This window comes from Leptopilina boulardi, unplaced genomic scaffold (genome assembly GCF_019393585.1).
Source record: "Leptopilina boulardi isolate dan_hultmark-lab unplaced genomic scaffold, ZJU_Lbou_2.1 LbouV2_384, whole genome shotgun sequence".
Taxonomy (NCBI): domain Eukaryota; kingdom Metazoa; phylum Arthropoda; class Insecta; order Hymenoptera; family Figitidae; genus Leptopilina; species Leptopilina boulardi.
The window spans coordinates 1,473,279-1,493,008 of record NW_026137956.1 but is presented as its reverse complement, the minus strand read 5'-3'; the positions used below and the strand labels follow the sequence as shown (position 1 = coordinate 1,493,008).

The following is a 19,730-nucleotide window of genomic DNA, read 5'->3' as shown; positions in this document are numbered from 1 at the left end:
TCTTTATTGACTAATTTCACTCTAATCACTGATTGGTTGAAATTCGCCATCTTGTAAAATGAATTCACATACAAACAATAATAACTTAATAAACAATACATATATGGAGATATAAAGACAACGTGAAGAAGATAATGACAGTTCTGTAAAAACATTCCGTGTTGACAAATTTTTTCATTTCAATTTTTTAGATTCTTACTCTGTTATTATCATCATAAATAAGTTTTATAACCTAAAATTAGATTATTTATTTTCTTCAAATGAATAATAAATTTTATTCATATTAGGATCTTAGTAAAAAAAAAAAAATTATATAATGTCAATTTACGATATTGATAAATTGCACTTTGCACTTCGATAAAAATGTTTTATTAAGTAAGTGACGAAATATAGTGAAAAAAAAGTGGAATTATTAAAGTTTATAAATTAGTAACGAGTTAATAATAAATCTTTGTGGGGAATAAGATTTGTCAATTTTTTATTTTTGTTTTGACGTTGTTAATTATATTTTGTAAAATGCCTGCAAAGTTGAGTAAATTTAATATCGCAGCTTCTTGTAAAGATTATGTACATCCTTGGCAAGATTCATGTATTAGTGCAACAGCTGGTCTAGGTCTTCATGCTCTTCAAGAGAGTTTTCGAATTTACGCTACTGTTTATTTTGTAAGTATAATGTATATACAAGTACAAAATGTGATTCTAATAATGATAATAATTTTTTCTATTATTATCAATGAAAAAAAAAAAAAAAAAATCAAATCATAGCTTAACTTGACTAATTATTAAATAAATATTTTCTTTTGAACCAAATAATTTTTATTTGAATCAATAATTTTTGTATTTGAAACAAATACCATTTAATTGACGCAAATAATTATTTAATACTTATGAAAGAAATAAATAAAAGAAAAATTTCTAGGACAAAAATATTATTTTTTTACGTAAAAAATGTATATATATATATTTTTTTTAAAAATATTATTGATTATAAACGTTATGAACTTTACCGATGTTAAAATTTAACTGATAAACAATTTTTAATTAATATTTATTTTTGTTTAAGTTACTGGAATTTTATTAGGCATTACCGTTAAGGTAATAATAAATTTAAAATATCTTTTGGTTTTTAGATCACACTCTTATTAAAAGGAAAAGTACCTTCAAAAAAGGATATTAAAATTACATTGAAGAGTATTTTACAATCCACGGCCTTTTTATCATGTAGTGCATTTACGTTTTCTATGTTTATCTGTACTTTGAGGTAAATATTCATTTTTTTGTTTACTATTATTATTATTATATATAATAATTTCCGTATTATTATTATTATTTTATATAATAATTTCCGTATTCATTCATTTATTCATTCCGTCCACACTTGAAGTTAGTCATTTTTTTGTCCTTTTTGTTTTTCTAAACTTTTGACAATTCTTGATTTTGTAATATTTTATGGTTAACGCGACGGATATTTTTATTCATCGTCATTAATTAAGTGATAGTTTAAAAAAAAAATATTGTTTATTGTGTGCAGCACCAGTATATTTCTTATTTGATATTTATAGGAAAAAAATTTTCAATTATTATAATATAATTTTTATTATTATTTATAAATTTATTATATTATATATGATTTTTTTTAATATAATCATTATTACAGATAATTATAACATTTTAACTTATAATTATTATTTTTTTATCATTATTCATTATTATTTATAAATTTATTAGGTATTATTAATTTATTTTTATTATTAATTATTAAATTGTTATGTTTTTTTTATCTGTTTACATTTTGTATTAAAAAAAAAACAAAAAAAATTCTTTTTGATATAAAAATAAATTGTTTGCTTTTTTAAAAAAAATTTCAATTTGTTTTAAATTTTTAATTTATAAATTTAAAGTTTAAAACATTACAAAGTTTTTTTTAGATTTTATTTTTTCAAAATTTTTTATTATTTTTTAAATTGCTCAATACTTTTTAAAATATAATTAATAATTTTCAGTTAATTTAATTTTCTTTTTGATTATACCTACATAATTAATTTTTATTAATTATCAATTAATTAAATTTTTTTGAAAAAAAAACATAAATTAAAAATTTCCATTTGCAATGAAATATTTATAGAAAAAACAAAAAAATATTTAGCAAAACTAATTTTTTTGTAATTTTAAAGATTATAAAAAAATCATTAAACATTGACTTTATATCAAAAATATTTATTTCTAAAATAATTTTAATATTTATATTTTAAAATTTCTTTTAGAATTGATTTATCAAGATTTACACCGCCAATTGTAACTATTGGTTTTAATTTATGTTTTTCTTATCATCACTTTTTCGATAGGTTTTTTTCTTGGGTTTTCATTGTTGTTACCATTAACAATCGAACTAATAGTTTTACAAGTTTATTAAATTTAAAAATTAACTTAGCTAAATTAACTAATTAACTGTATTAACTAATTATGAGCTGCCTTAACTAAAAAAATCACTATTTATATATAAAATCAAACTGATTTTTCTCTGTGTATAAATAAATGATAACGTGAAAATTAGAAATATACATATTAATTATTTATTACTCCACGGATGCAAAATTATTATTATTATTAATATTATTATTAATATTATTATTATGTAATAATAATAATTATTATTATTTTAAAACAACCATTGTATTCAAAGTTGGTTTTGTTGCGGTTTTGTATATTATATTGTTTTATTGTTTAAAAATAAAAATTTACTTTTTAAAACTTTTCACAAATTCGTCGATATTCAATTGCATTTTATTTTTAAATTTATAATTAGATGTAAATTAATTCAGTGATTTAATAAAAAAAATTGTCTGATATGTGAAAGTTTAACATTTACAAAAAAATAAAAAATAAAATAAATTTGAATAATAATTAATTTAGACGTATTCTAAAAGTTTTATTTTCTCTATATAATTTTTGTTAATTAAATAATTATGACACAATCATAGTAATTTTGTATGTATTATTCGTAATTTAATTAATTTTTATATATAATTTATGTGCATGTTAAAAGAGGGACATTTTGTTTATTTTAAAAACATAAAATTGTTAATTAGGAGAAAAACTAAAAATAAATTAAATTAAATATAAATATAATATAAATTATAAATATATATAAATATAAATTAAATTAAATTAAATTAAATTAAAATTATAAATTATTTTATTTTGACAAATAAAAGTAAATTGATTACTTTTAATTTATAATTCTTTAATTTATGTTAAAGATAAAATTATTTTTATTATTTATTCAATAATTATAAAACTGAAATATCCTGATGTTAATGAAATACAATGTAAAATTAATCAAAAAAAAAACTTGTGTAATAATGATTTTAATATTTCAGACGGATTCTAGGTGACTTTAATGTATTGACGGTGTCATTTATTCCATCATTTTTATCTAGTTTTGCTGCAATTATTTTAGAACGTCCTTCTAGGAGACCGTTATTGAGTCTTTATGTTTCCAATATAGTAGGTTTATTTACATTTTAAAAAAATATAATTATTCAAAAAAAAATCCTTTTTAAGTTCTGAAAGAAAAAATTTAATTTAAATTTTAATTAAAAAAAGAATATATACATAATTAATAATATTGATAATATTTATAAAATTATGTAAATAATTGTAAAAATTAAATAAATCGATTTATTTTTGAAAATAATTTATAAAAAATCATTAAATTGAGACAAGAAATTTTAAATTTTTATACAATTATAAAAACTTTGAGGATTTAAGGAATAGAATTTAATTGAATGAAGAATTATTTCTTAATAATTATAATTTTTATTTCATATAAATATTTTTAGGCTACAGAAACATTGTTCAGAATGGCTGTTTGGAGAGGATATATTTCACCAATTTCTTATGGTCAAGTTTATATATTTGCCATGAGTATGACAGTTTTACTTTATTACTATCGTAGCAAAGAAATCAAACAGGATTCAGTATTTAGGATAATTAGGTATGTACACATCTATTATTTATATTTCTCAAATTTATTTTCTGATTAAAAGAAACAAAAATTGTAAAATTAATTAAAGTATTTAGTTTTTTTGTTTGTTAAATTTATTATAAACTTTCCTTTATTTAATTTCAAACAAAATTTTCAAAAAAAAAAAAAAAAAATCAAAAATTTAACAAACATTTAAAAAATCGTTTCTATTATTCTTTCTGTATTTATTATAAATGTCTAAAAATTAATATAAATTAAAATATACTAATTTAACGGGGGTTTTTCTTTTTTTTTTTTATCAAAAATAGAATTTTAGTCGGACAATATGAGGATGAGAAATTTTTTAGAGAAAAACAACAATTAGAAATTAATCAAATAGAAATGAATGATGAATTGAAAAAAAGTTCATCTAATGAAAATATAAAGAAAATATCGAGAGTACAAAATCATGGGTTTTTTAGCATTCTAATGAAAGCTCTTAATGTATATAAATGTCTAATAGAAAAAATTAAGTCACAAAGTAAGCATATATCCTGTCCACATTCCAACAGTTGTGTACATTATATTCTAACGGTATGTAATATACCTTTGGAAATAATATTCATGTGAAAATATTGATTTTAATTTTAATTAAAAATATGATAATTTTCCAATTTTAATAACAGGGGAGTATGAAATTATTTAGTTATGGATTAGGCGCTCAATTAGCACTTAAATTAGTTTTCAAACTTGGACAATTAATGCGAAGGCCAAAATTATTGAAGAACATTGTTTTCAAGAGGGAAAATTTAAAATTACCCATATTTCTTAGTGGATTCTCAGGCATTTTTAGGGTAAATATTTACTGTATTTTTTTTTTAACTAACGTAACATAAAAATAGTTTTAAAAAAAAATAATATATTTATCATAATATTTTTAATGAAGAAAAAATTATTTTATAGAAAAAAATACATTTTTACAAAAATTTTTTTTTAAAAATTACATTTTTAAAAAATTGTTTTAAATAAAAATATATTAATTAACAAAATGAAAATAATAATTTCAGTTGATGTCATGTTTGTTGAGAAGATCTTTTGGTTACGATTCACCAAGTCATGCTATTCCTGCAGCATTAATTGCAAGCATTAGTTTTGTCATTTATCCAGATATCACGGCCGCTCTTTATGTTATGTGGAAAGCATTACAGGTAATTTTTTTTTTTTTTAATTTAAAGCAAAGTTTGTTACATTAAAAATACAATATATTTTTAGAAAAAAAGTTTAACAAATTTTTTAAATTTAATTATATCTTTAAATTTAAATATATATGTTTTTTAAATTAATTTTTTACATAAATTTCAGTTATTTTCATACTAAATTATTCTGTAAATTTAATTATTTTTGTTATTATTTGACATTGAAAAAAAAGGTGAAAAAAATTTTACAACATCGCGATTTAGATTGCGAAAACATAAATAAATTTCAATAAATAAAATAATTAAATTATATCTATAATTAGATATTATAAAATATACTATAATTATCTGTAATTAATAATATTATCTATAATTATATAGCTTATCTATAATTTAATAATAAAATATTTTGTTTAGAAATGATTGAAGATATAATATCTTAATCATAAGAATAAACAATATTGCGTAAATTATAGTAATAAATCTAATTTATGAAATAAATTCAAAAATACGATCGATGTCGAACGAAGAATTTCCAATTGAATTCACAAAAAAATAATTAAATGTGAAAATAATGGAATTTACCAAAAAAGTTTATTGAAAAATAATTAAATTGTAAAGTAATTGTATTTAACCATTACAATCATTAAATTTTAAAGAATTGAGATTTTAAAAACAAATGAAACTTGAAACAATTGAATTTTAATAAATAATTGAATTTAAAAATCATTAAATTATCAAAAAAATGTAATTTTTAAATAAGTAAAATTTAAAAATATAGATAAAATTATTGAAAAGTACGATCGAAGTAGCGCAAAGAATCTCCTTATATAATTCAAATAACAAAATAATTAAATATGAAAATAATGTAATTTACAAAAAAAAAATAGATTAAAAAATAATTCTAAATTATAAAGTAATTTAATTTTGACAATATATAATTTAGTTTTTAAATATAATTAAATTCTTTGAATTTTAGAAATGCAATGTAAATGAATTTGTTAAATAATTGAATTTTGACAATTATTTGTTTTAAAAAAATGTATTAAATTTTACCAAATAATTGTATTTTTAATGAATTGAAATTATTTTTATTGTTACAAGAATGTTTTGTTTATAATTTCTAAAGAATAATATAAATTTAAAGTTTATATTTAATTTAGAATTCTTTAATTTTTCGATTCAAAATACAAATTTTTCTTTTATTTCTTGTTCAAAAATAAAATTGGTAGAATCTTCTATTCTCTTTATTTGAGATATTTCTAAATTGACAAATCATAAATTATTAAAAAAAAATTGTTATTAGTAAATTTTCAACTAAATGAAATATTTTCTTTAATGAATGTTCGATTAATTTAAAATTCACCTAAATGTTATTTTAAGGTCAAAAAATCAATGAATCAAATAAAAAATTGATTTTTTTAAATTTATTAAAATGAAAATTCGTTTTAAAGAAAAATCAATTTCGCTATATTATTAAATAGAAATTCTATAGTAAATTGGAAATTTTCATAAGTTTCAATATGATATATATATTTTTTTTACAGATTCTATGGAACGATGGAGTAGAAAAAGGAAAAGTACCTGAAGTTAAATGGTTCGCTATATTTTTGTACTGTTTTAGCACTGCTGTTCTCTTTCACGCAGCAATAGTTGAACCACAAAATTTAAGATCTTCATATTGGAAGTTCTTAATAAACATATCAGGAGGAAGGTATGTTTTTTTTTTTTTTTTGAAAATTTTCTACAATAATATTAAAAGATCTTCAATTTTTTTTTTGGATTGTGGATCAGCAATAATATTTTTTATTCTTCATAAATAATTGAAATAAAAATAAATCTAGATATAATTAATTTATATTTTCCATTGTTTCGGTATTGAATATTTACTAATTATTTATAGGATAGCAGCAATGTCTCGATTGCCACTTGACGAATTTGGATTAGAAACTAGTCAATTTCTTCAACAAGTTCTTAAAAAAACAAACACTACTGATAAATACAATTATTCCTTTTAAAAATATTTTAATTCAATTTAATTTATTGTCATAGACACTTTTTTTGCTGCAAGATCAATGATAATCTTATTTATTTCAGACATTTTCTATTCTTTAAATATAATAATAATAATAATAATAATAATAATAATAATAATAATAATATACATAAAAACACGGAATATCTTGAAAATATATCTAAATGTCGGATATATTTTTATTAATTTTATCATCTGCTTTTTAGCAACAATTTATAAAAATTAAATAGAGCATAAAATTCCAATATATTTTGAGGTGAGTTTTTTTTCGTAAATTAATTAGAACTAATTAGAATAATTTAGAAATTTATTCATTCTTTTATTTAAAAAAAAAAAAAAAATTAATGAAAAAAATTTCTTAAAGTGTTTAAAATTTGGGTTTTTCACAATTTGTTTTAGATAAAAGACTTCACATGAGAATATTCTATAAAGAACATGGTAATTACGTTTGTAATTTATTTATTGATAATTTTATATAATGAGGGAAAGAATTGAGAACAAATTTTCGTGTTTGTAAACATCGCGTTGTTATAATAATGTTAATTATCTTTTTTTTTTTTTTTTTATAAATTATATGATATATTTATTGTTGGAAGATAGTTTCATTGGTATATTAGTTGGTGCTAATTAAATAAATAAACCTATAGTGAACTGTTTTTTCAATTTATCAATTATTTAATAATCCTAACATTTAAATATAATAATTATTATTTATTTTACTTAATATTTATATTTTATTATAAATATTTATGTCGATAACTTTTTTTTCAAATTTTCCGCCAAATGAGAAATTTTTGAAACTTTCACAACAGAAGTAATAATTTTCCATTCAACAATTCTCAATTGGATTATTCAAATTTTTTTTAAATAAATATATATCACAATTTAATAGAAAAAGTAGAATTTAATTTTTGCCCTATGAATAAAATATAGTTTTAAATAATTTAATCTTTTTTTTCATTATTTTACTTTACATTTTGATCATGTTGGAAATTTTAGGAAGTAGAAAGGAAGAATGAGAAATAAATCTAAGTTTCCGTTGAATCGGAATTGTTTTTTTTTTTTATCATTATTAATCATAAATATAGGGTTTAGAATCTTAATAATTAAAGAAATTGTTAATGTAATTGATTTTCAATTTTTATAGGTTATGTTTATCGCAATATTTCCCTGGAAATTTCATCTTCGTAATTATTAAATTCTTACTTCGTAACTATTCGTTTAATTTCGACACTACTTTCGTTGATTTTCGTTAATCTTCGTTGAAGTGTATGACGAAATTTCCGGTTTCCGTCAAATATTTCTCTCCTCCTCCTCTCCTCTTTCATCATAGCTTATTCGCATACTACAGCGTTGTTCTCCTTCCATTAAAATCCTGTTGGTGATTTTTTTCAATATCCTTTTAATTCCAAAGTCATTGGAACTTTAAACTTTCAAATTTAAATTTGATTGCATTTTTCATAAAATTTTACAAAAGATTATATAAACACTAGCGTGTTTATTTTTATTATATTGTTACAAGTGAATTTCGCTACGGCAAACGGCTTTAAACTGTCGACACCAAGCAAAATGTATACAAGAAGCAGACAGAGCAATCAAAATTTCAATAATGGTAAGAATATTTCTTTTAAATATCATTCAGTGTTATAAAAAAAATTTTTTTTTTCTTTATTATTGCGACAAGTTAATAATCGATGATTCGCGGCAATTTATTAATAGTGGGATTTTTACTTTGTTATAAAATCTCAGAAAAAAAAAAAAAAAAAAATCAATAACGCCGGCAATTCAAGATGGCGAAAGAAACTTCAGTTCAAGCTTAAAGAAAAAATACTTTACTTTAAGTCGCTTTTTAAATTGTCGCATATTTGTTTAAAATTAATTTTTTAGAATTTTTCAAAGGAAAAAAAAAATATATATATTTCATTGAATTGGAAATTTTATTAATGAAAAAATTTATCAAAATTTCTTTTTGTATAGCCCTTTAATGTTAGCGTTGGGAAAAATTTTCAAAATTATCAATGACGCTATTAAAATGTATGAAAAAGCTGTGGGGATAGAATGTTTTTTAAACTTTTTTTCTTTTTTTTTTGCCCATTAAATGAAAGTGGGTTAGTCCGAAGGGAAAATTGTGGAAAATCAATACTTTAGTTTTTTTTTTTTTTTCCAAGTCACGCCAATTGCGAAGGGTGGATGCCAAATATTGATTGAAATTTAATTCTCTTTCGTAATAGCTAATTTAATATATTATTTGTTGTTTTAAAAATGAAAATTGAATAAAAAGTTATTTTATTCGGAATTTCATTTGCCTTTTTTTTCGAAATATGAACAAGAAAAGAAAATTAGGTAAATTAAATTAAACATAAGATATTTTTGTAATCATTTATAATTAATATAATAATAATAATAATAAATTAATTTAATTACAATTCATTAATTAAATTTTTAAAAACCTTTTTTAATTTTTGAAATTAAAAATGGAATATTAAAAAAATTGTCAATTTTTCAATTTTTATCGATCGATTTTGAAAAAAAAGAATATTTGTTTTTTTTAATTTTTTTATCTCAAATTTCGTTCTTTAGCAGGCCAGCAACGGCAGCAGAATACCCCAAATTCGCAGGGGAATTTCCAAAATCAACAGAACCAAAATGCGAATTCGGTAAGAGAAATTTTGTCATTTTTTTTTTTTCCCATTAAATAGAATAATATTATTTTATGTCTAATATATATACATATATATTTATGTTTATTTTGCATAAATATTTCTATATATTTATATTGATATTAATAGAAAAAAAATAATGATAACATTTTAGCAGTGGTATTTAAAAACAAAATCCCACAGTTCAATGTTATCTTTAAATGATCAAAAAATTTTTCAATATTGAAAAAATTCAATATTGAAAACTAATTTTGATTTAAAATTAAATTGCTTGTTTGGTATCCCTGGAGTGTTAATTATTTTCCCCAAATTTTTTTGGAGTAAAGTACATTGCAAAAAATAAAAAGCCAAGTCAAAGGGACAAAATTTTTCTAATATTTACCCGCATAAGAAAAAGAAAGAAAAAGAAAAAAAAAACTCTTCGAAACCAAACAGTAACGATGCTTAAAGAAAGTAGTGGATTATTAATTTTAATTTACTGCTTTTTTTTTCTTAGTTTCTAAGGATATTTTACATTATATTCATTAAGAAAAAAAAAAAATTCAATGGATTAAAATTCATCTTGCAGGATAAAATGCAAATTCGACAAAAATTTAAAAAAAAAAAAGTAATATCCGTTCATTTTATACGAAAAGAAAAATTATTATTCCATTGTTTTTCAAATTTTTAAGGAAAGTGAAATATGGCTCTAAATATTATATCTGCCTTTTAAGATAATGCACTGGGGAAATCTTTAAGTTTATTAGCAATGGGTATGTCTATTTTGTCCAAAAATTAAACTCTTATTTGATTTTAATTGGTCTTTAAAGAAAAAGTCCATTTGAAAAATTAAAACGTATTTAGGACTGGCATGATTTAAATCATGATTACAGGGCTCGGAAACTGATTTTTTTCAAATGTTTTTGATATTAAAAAAAAAAAAAAAATGAGAATTTCGATTTTACAGAAAAAATTTTAAAAATGATTCCAATTTAATTTAATATTTAAAAAAATATTTTTAATTATTTAATTTAATATTCAAAAATCATTTTAATTATTTAATTTAATATTTAAAAATCATTTTCATTATTTGATTAAATATTTAAAGATAATTTTAATTATTTTATTGCTTATCTAAAGATAATGTAAATCGGTTAAGTTCACAACGTTTATGATAAACGATTTACAAAAAAAATAAAAAAATAAATAGTTGCACATTATAATTTTTTTGGATGTAAAAATATTTTTGTAACGCGAGTTTTTTTTTTTTTTTTTAATATAAATCCGAGACCTGTGGTTAGAATCAAATAACTTCTCTTTAATTAAATTTTATTTAGTTCTTTTCAATTTATTTAAAAAAAAAAAAATTGTTTGATAATCATAAACTTAATGTTTTTATTTATAAGAATAAAAGAAAAATAATTTTTCAATTGTATTTTTTTATTTCTTAAAAATTTGTTATTTTTGTCTCTTTTTTTATTAAACAGAAGAATATGATTTTTCCAGCTCTTAACGTATTAGTGATAAAGTTTAGTTTTGGTTATAATACGCATACGCATCGTTAATAGGCCTGAATATTTTTTTCAGTGCTTTTAAAAACCATTATAATTTTATGATTTTTGTGTGTTTTCTTAAAAAAAAAAAATAATAATAATTGTCAAAATTTCATTTAATTTCTCTTTTTATTAATAAATAAATCATTTTTTTTTCATTTTTGTAATAATTCTATTTTTTGTATCTTGTTTTCTTTTCGTTAAAGGAAGAACTATCACACTTTGTCTAGAGATGAACACAATATTCACAAATAGTAATATTAATTATCCATTTACGAAAAAATCTATTTAAAAAAAAAAAAGTAAAACCAATCACACATGAATAATCCTTTAAGCATCATTTTTAGAATTTCAGAAGTCATTCATAAGCTTCGACTGTTTGTACTGTTGCCAGAAACAGAATGCTCGTTTATATTCTTACTTTTAAAAATTTATCTTTATCAAAGCTATCAAATACGAGAATATACACGATTTAAAATGAAAAATAAAGTTTTCAATTTTTTTTTAGTTCAATTTTAAAAAGTGCAGAATATTTTTACAATTATTAAAAGAAAAATTTTATAATTAGAGGCAAATCGAAATTGAAGCTTTGTAATTTTTTTTTAAAAGTAACGAAATGTGAAGTTGAATTTTGCAATTTTAAAAAATTAATTATTTACAGAAAGAAAAATTAGATGAATTTAACAAAAATTGATTAGAAAATAAAATTAAAGAAAAATTTATTTTTAAATTTATTTTCAAGCAAAATTTTACCAATTTAAAAATTTTTTTGTAACTAATAAAAAATTTGTTTTTTAAATTAAGTTTAAAATAAATTTACACTAAAAAATAAAATGGTAATTTAAAATATCTTATTTCAAAACAAATAGTTTTAATATATTTATCTGAAAAAAAATTATTTTTTTTTTATTTTCATAAAATAATTTTTAAAATTGCAAAATATAGTTTCATCGAGAGATTTAAAAATACTGTTTTCTGATAGTAATGGTCAATGCAACTGTGAGTTATCAAAGAAGACTCTTGAAATTTGTATCACTACATCTGTCGAAAGTACGTAGATGATACTATTTAGAGCCAACATTGGGAACAGAGGATATTCCCAATTTACTGAAGGTTTCCAGTTTGATTATAAAAAAAAAAAAAAAAAAAAAATACAAAAAAAGCGAGAGAAAGGGTTAAATTCTATTTGCATGTACTAATTAGTGGTCCCTGTTTCCCTTACCTGCAATGCAGGCACTAGTAGCTATACAACAATACTGAGGAGGTGCGTACCGCCAGGGGCAAGTTCGCTAGTTGCCCTCATAGCATTCAATTTTGCCACACGCCATTTCCTTGATAATTTCGTTTTCCAAAAATCGTATTTTTCAAAATCAGAATAACAACACACATTTCTGCCTTGTTTTCTTTCTCTTGAAAAATTTCAAAAAAAAATTAACGCCAACAATTTTAAATTTCATTAAAAAAAAAAAAACAAATTTTAAAATGAAATTTAATTTAAATGAATTGAGATCGATAGACAATTGTTTAATAATTGTCACAATAAAATTATCTCGCAAGAGCAGAATATGTCGTTGTTTGAAATTTTATTTCATCAAATGAATGATTTGATAAAGAAAAGGAAAAATAAAACTGATTTGTTACGAGTAGTTGGAAAACGTCGGTGTTTAATGAAAGGAATGAGGCTGGTGTAATCTATGGGGGCAACGTCTCGTTGGCAAAAGCGTTGAAAAAGCGTGATGCTGGGCCTTGGTGGGATTGCACAACCGTCGAGGTTCCTTGTGTAGCGGCGTTCCCACCCTATGTTTTATAGTTCTCTCAGCAAGGGAATTACCAAACAAGTCAAACAACACGGGTGAATCAGCAGGGCAACTTTAAAGCCGGAAATGTGCAGCAGTTTAAGGGTCAACAACAACAACAGCAGCAGCAGCCGCCAACGCAGCTTCAGCAGCAGGCAAATCAGGCTCGAATGCAGCAGCAGCAACAACAACAACAACAGCAGCAGCAGCAACAACAACCACAAACACCCAAGCCTAATCAACAGCTTCAACATCAGCAACTTCAGCAGCAATTGAAGCAACAACAACAACAGCAGCAACAAGCCGCTGCTGCTGCTACTCCTGGAACTCCACAAGCTCAACGATTGAAGCCAATTTTGAAGCAATCACCAGCTCCAACTGGTGCTGCTCAACCACCTCAAACGCCTCCAGTTCAACAGCAGGCTCAGCCAATTCAAGCACCTCCTGCTCCACAAATTGGTGGTGATGTTAAGAACGAAGATGGAGAAAATGAGGAGGGAATGGAGGTGACTGATCAACCAAGATGGAGGCGCAAGACTCCTGGTTGTAAGTATCATTTAAGAGTATAATGAATTGTATTATTTATTTATCCCTTTAATTTTCATGGATATTAAATTTACTGGACTCGGATTATTCGACTTTTTTCCGACTTATTTTAATAAGATGCGACATTTTCGACTTTTTTTTACATTTTTTTTTTTAAATATACGTCTTTTGCTTCCTCGTGGAGGAAGCTTTTGTAGTCCTTTCGTTTATAAAATTTTTAGAAATTGTGAAAACAAATTTTTCTCTATATAGAAACATGTTATATGAGATCCTGATCAATTGTCCGGATGTATATGTGGATCGTTTTTATGAACACGATATCTTTAACAGGTTTTAATGGATTTTGATAAAATTTGGTAGGCTTATTTATCACATTAATCTCTCAAAAATGACGATAGAATTTTTAAAAATACCAAAAAAAAAATTTATCGTCTTTTTTCCAAAAAATTTTTTTTAATTGAAAAAAAATTTAAATAGAAAAATTTAAGGTAATATATAATATAATCGTCTTCTTTACATCAAGACAAATCGATTGGTATATATAAAGTATAGATTTGATTGAAATTAAAAGAATTAATGAAAGTTAAAAAAATCACCAATTTTACATTTTAGCTAAAAAATGTTGATTTGATTTAAATTTTAAGAATTAATAAAAATTAAAAAATCAAAAATTCATGTTTTAGTTAAAAAAAAATTTGCGTTTTTTTAAATTCTAGTTAATACATAAAATAATTGAATTCCTTGCACTGAAACGAATCGATTCGTACGTATATAAAGTATATGTTACACCCAAAATGAATTAAAATTTTCTTAATTTTTCAAAAAAATTTAATAAATTTGAATCAGTTTTTAACTGGAAATGTTTTAAATCAATCAATTAAATTAGAGAAATTCATAGCTTCCTCCACGAGGAAGCAAATTTTTTGCTTCACACAGTGAGGAAGCAAAATTTTTATGAAATAAACATAAAGGACCCCACCCCCCCTCCTTGTTTTAGTATGCAATGCAGATCATTTTTAGATCTTCTTTATTTTAATTATTTAACAAATTTTTTACTAAAATTCTTCTCTAAATTAATTATTTTCAATAATTTTAATGAAATTCAACAATAATTGTTTAAAATTAAAAAAAAAATTCAGTAAATAAAATTACCAATAATTTCAATTCAAAATCACTCAATTATTTTCAAAAATTTCAATTTAAAATCTTCTAAAATTTTTCATCTAAAGCTTTCTGAGATTTAATAATTTCAACTACAACTCTTCCAAAATTCAATTATTTTCAATGATTTTTATAATATTCTTCAAAAATTCAATTATTTAAAAGTATTTTTCAATATTAAAAACTTTTCAAATTCAATTTTTTTCTGTAAAATTTAATTATTGTCTGAAATTTAACAAAATCTTTTAAAATTCAATTATTTCTACAATGCTGAAGTACGCAATGTTTATGATCAAGGATTAGAAATAAATTTTTATTTAACACGGAAAATTATAAAATTGTTTATCTAAAAAAATTATATATTTTTTATATAATTTGTTAATTTATAAAAATTACAAGAAATATTTTTCAGGCAAAATATTATAGAATTTTTTATTCTAAAAAATTATTTCTTTAAAAACCGTTTACCATAAACGATGCGTACTTCAGAATCGTTTATTTTTAAAAATTTCAACTGTTACTATTGCAAAATTCAATTATTTTTAATGATTTTTATATAATATATTCATTGAAAATTAAATTATCTAAAAGAATTTTTCAATTAAAAACTTTTGAAATTCAATTATTGTCTTTAAATTTGTAATATCTAAATTCTTTATTTATTTATTTATTTAAAATTATATCAACAGAAATCACCAAAAATTTCAATTAAAAATCACTTGAAGTTCAATTATTTTCAAAGACTAAATTGTAAATCTTTGAAAATTCAATTACTTTTAAAAAATTTTATCTAAAATTATTTGATAAATTATTTTAAATTGTGTAGAATTTAATTATTGTTTGAAATTTAACTTAAATTTGTCCTACTTATTAATTAAAATTGTGAAAATTTTGTCTTAGTTCGATTCTGAAATATTCGAAATAAATTTTCTTGATAATATTCTTATAGAATTATTTTTATTAAGTAATTAAATAAAATGAATTTAATTATAATAAAATTAGTTATTTAAAGTAAAATATTTATTAAGTAATTAAATTTTATTAAAATAAAAAAAATCAACTTTTTTTGCGCTTTAAAGTCAATCCGAGGCCTTCAACGAATATCCTCTATATTTAATATTGATAAAAAAAAAAAATTACTTCTAGGTAAAATAAATTTATAGACTGCAATAATGAAAAAAAATCGATAAAATAAATAATAAAATAACAATTTCTTTACCATAATGTAGAACAATTAGAAAACCTTTTTTTTAATAATATCTTTAAGAAATTTAATATCTCAATATATTTCTCTATCGATAATAATATTACAAAAATAAAATTATAATATCAATTAAAAAGATAAAATATTAAGAGAAGAACAGATAAATACAATTTATCAAATCCCATTTTTTTTTCACTGTAATAGTGTTTACATTGGAGAATCTCTCGTAATTATCTAAAAAGAAGAATATACATATCAACATGCTAGATCTAAACATAATTTCGATTTTAATAAAGTTAAAATTTTAAATATATAGAAAAAAAAATGGAAGTAAAAGACGTATAATCACGGTTTTAATTATTTTGTACAGTGATAAATTAACTTTTTCATTGTTGAATATCTTCTATGGAGAAAAATCCTTTAAAAGTTGTAGTTTACTTTGAATTTTTTTTGAATTTACATCTTTTTTTCATTATGATGAAATTTCACTGCGCAAATTTGAAGACAATTGATATGCATAAGATGCTCCGTTAGAAATAACGTTGAGCGTCTAGCAATCGAGAAGTCAATGTGAATAGAAATGCTGAATAAAGAAAAGAAAGAAAAATAATTGTCCTTAAAAATAAATAGTAAATTATATTTATAGATTTTTGTTTTAAAAAAAAACATTTTTTTTCTTCAATTTTTATCGTTTCAGTGAAAGTCAATCGCAAATTGAAGAGACTTCGTTTGAATCAACGTCTACGACGAACAATTCAACCTAAGAACGCAATTATGGTACTCAATGAAATGAAAACTGGAGTACAATTTATATTCCCAGAAACTCAATCGTCAATGGCCAGCTCTTTATTCCTTGCGCACGCCGAGGTAAATAGATTTTATTTATTTTTTTTTTTAATTACAATAATTAGATTCATATTATGAAGAAAATAATTTCTATAATTTCTATTTTTAATTTTTTTGTAATTTTTTTTTTTTTTTTCATCTGCAGATCGATGGAAAAACTTACGTCGGTCAAGGACTCTCAAAGCCACTTGCACGTCAAAATGCAGCTGAGAATGCACTCAAGTGTCTTCTATTGGAAAAAATGTCAGCCGCTGCGATAAAAGCAAAAATTGACGCTGAATCAGATGGACAAACAACGCCCGTTGAAACATCAGTGCAAAAAGATGAGAATAATGATGTTAGTGTCATTGAAAAAATGGATGTTAATTCCGATGAACCAGAAGAGGTACCATGGAGTTGTTTAGCGAGTTTTGCATTATATAAACTTTTTGTTGAATGGCAAAATCAAGGCACTGTTGTACCCGTTCCAAGGCCAGGTGTACCAGCAGGAAAAGTAAAGAAGGAGACAAAACCAACAATTCAAAAAGAATTGCCAAATAATGCAACATGTGTACATCCTGTTATGCTATTGAATCAAATGAGACCTGGTTTAACTTACGTTGAAGTTACTCGCGTTGGAAATCCACCCAATACAATGTTTACATTGGGAGTGGAAATCGATGGAGTCGAATATACAGGAACAGGTAAGATTATTTTTTATTTTTTCAATATCTGATATTATATTTTTATTTTTAATATTAATAATTCTAAATCCGAAATTACAAACGACCAAACAAATAATCGACAGAAAGATTATGGTGCAATTTTTAAATTTGATCAATTAGAAATTATCAAGTAATTTTAACAATTGCGCCGAAATATTTCTGTCGATTGTTTGTTCGGATATTTTGTAATTTCGAATAAATGAAAATTTAGCGTGTTAAAAATTTTATCAATTAAAAATTTGAATCACATAAAATTCAATTGAATAAGAATTCTGTTAAATAAAAATTCTTTTAAATAAAAAGTCATGTAAAGAAAATTACTATAAAATAAAAATTCTGCCAAATAAAAATTTTGTTAAGTAAAAATTCTATCAAATGCTAATTCAAAAAATGACAATTTGTCAAAAAAAAAAAAAAAATTCTAATAAAATAAAAAAAATTATTTGGACTTTATATAAACAATTAATTTATTATAAATAAGGGGAAATTGATAGGGTAAATTATATAATTTATTTACAAAAATTTATCTATTCTTTAAAATTTTAATCTAAATAGTTAAAAACCTTTTTTTATTGAAATCTTTTATTATATGAAAGTTGTAAGCTAATTTTTTAATGCAAATTAAAAAAAAACTGAATTAAAATAAACAAAATTACAACAAGATAAATAAAAATATGATGAGTTTGTTTAATTTCGTATAGAAATAATAGTACATAATAATTTGATTTTTTTTTCCCCAACAGCTAAAAACAAGAGGGACGCAAAAAAGATAACGGCGAAAGCTGCTTTACAAGCATTGTACGGTTTGACTTATGAGGAAGAAGTCAAAGTTGATCACTCAGAAGATATTCAAATGTGTTAATTATCCAACTTTAACAAAAAAATATCTTATTCTTTCTTTTTCTCCCAATTTTACAAATATGAGTTTAGGGCTCATAATAAACGTGAATATTTCACACCGTTTCATCAATATGAATGTGTAGCTGTAATGCGCATATTAATTAGATTTTAGACATTAATAAGTAAGATAATAACTGATAAAAGAAAGAAAGAAAGAAGAAATGTTTTGAAATAGTAATTTTTTTCATATTTATGTTCATTTGTGAATATATAACTCATTTTTTTTTCTTTTTTTTCTCTCTTATAACTAAAAAAAAAAAAAAAACGTCATTTTATATTTAGACATTCTTTAAAAGCCGACAAACAAACAAAATAACTCAGTTTTCTATTTAAAAAAAAGACGTTATTTCATTATGTAAGCAACAATTTAACGAAAATTGATTGAAATTAAAATGTTTTTTTTCTTCTATTTATTGTAGAATATTAATTGAATGTAAAGAGAAATAAAGGAAATGAAGTCTTTAATTAACCGACTAGAAAACAAAAAGAAAATGTATCCGTCGATTATGAAACAATTTATAATAAAAAGAAATTATTTCTGGAGCTTTCGACACGTTTACACGTTGCCTCTTGAATTTAGTGTATAATTAAAGTACACATTACACTTGATATTTGGTATTGTTTTCTTTATTTAATCCCTTCTTTAAATTAGTAAATTTTCTTTTAAAATCATATTTTGTGGAATATTTATTAATAATATTATAATTAATTCTTTTTAATTATGTAAAATTAAAATCAGTTTTTATTGAGTACTTTGAATGTAATGAAGACCTAAATATTAATGATTTGATCTTCTTTTTGTATTTTCATTTATGTTACGCACTCAATCATAAACGTAACCAATAATTCTTTGGCTTCTTAGGTCCCATTCTTTAGAGTAGAATTTAAACATTAAATTAAAAATAATTTTAAGCCAATTTCGCGGTTCGTAATTGCAATAATAATTTTATTTCATTTTTTGTCAAATTCATTTAATAAAAAATATATTATAAATAATTAACTTAATTTACAAAAAGAATTTTAATTCTAAAAGTAATTAAATTTTCCAAAACAATCAAATTTTAATATAATCGTTTAATTTTACATTAACAATTAAAATAAAAGTAATATATTGAATTTATAAAATAATTTAATTTAAAATAATTCATTTTTGTAAATAATTTGTATAAAATAAAATTTTTTT

The 19,730-nt window shown here is 21.6% G+C and overlaps 2 protein-coding genes across 11 annotated transcripts; both read left to right on the top strand.

Moving 5' to 3' along the window:
* The first annotated feature begins 95 nt into the window (after positions 1-95).
* Positions 96-7,854, top strand: LOC127288354 (transmembrane protein 135-like). The gene is made up of 10 exons (XM_051315758.1): positions 96-663; positions 1,131-1,261; positions 3,381-3,507; positions 3,843-3,997; positions 4,297-4,561; positions 4,654-4,821; positions 5,035-5,175; positions 6,711-6,877; positions 7,067-7,454; positions 7,598-7,854. Exons 1-9 carry the CDS (start codon positions 517-519, stop codon positions 7,179-7,181), a joined length of 1,416 nt encoding a protein of 471 aa, XP_051171715.1. The 5' UTR covers positions 96-516; the 3' UTR covers positions 7,182-7,454; positions 7,598-7,854.
* Positions 7,855-8,519: 665 nt separating this feature from the next.
* On the top strand, positions 8,520-19,156 carry LOC127288353 (interleukin enhancer-binding factor 3-B-like). Of its 10 annotated transcripts, none has more exons than XM_051315757.1 (6): positions 8,520-8,810; positions 9,782-9,855; positions 13,285-13,732; positions 16,795-16,964; positions 17,089-17,626; positions 18,391-19,156. In XM_051315757.1, the coding sequence occupies exons 1-6, from the start codon at positions 8,768-8,770 to the stop codon at positions 18,507-18,509; spliced, it is 1,392 nt and encodes a 463-aa protein (XP_051171714.1). In that variant the 5' UTR covers positions 8,520-8,767; the 3' UTR covers positions 18,510-19,156. The 10 variants fall into 10 exon arrangements, with proteins under 10 accessions (XP_051171714.1, XP_051171713.1, XP_051171710.1 ...); XM_051315756.1 differs by having other exon boundaries at positions 13,282-13,732; XM_051315753.1 differs by having other exon boundaries at positions 13,255-13,732.
* Positions 19,157-19,730: the final 574 nt, after the last annotated feature.

Coding starts and splice junctions, on each gene's coding strand:
- LOC127288354 (XM_051315758.1), top strand. CDS start 517: ATGCCTGCAAAGTTGAGTAAATTTAATATCGCAGCTTCTTGTAAAGAT. Junction 664..1,130: donor TTTACGCTACTGTTTATTTT/GTAAGTATAATG, acceptor TTTGGTTTTTAG/ATCACACTCTTATTAAAAGG. Junction 4,822..5,034: donor GATTCTCAGGCATTTTTAGG/GTAAATATTTAC, acceptor TAATAATTTCAG/TTGATGTCATGTTTGTTGAG.
- LOC127288353 (XM_051315747.1), top strand. CDS start 8,768: ATGTATACAAGAAGCAGACAGAGCAATCAAAATTTCAATAATG. Junction 8,811..9,778: donor CAATCAAAATTTCAATAATG/GTAAGAATATTT, acceptor TTCGTTCTTTAG/CAGGCCAGCAACGGCAGCAG. Junction 16,965..17,088: donor TATTCCTTGCGCACGCCGAG/GTAAATAGATTT, acceptor TTTCATCTGCAG/ATCGATGGAAAAACTTACGT.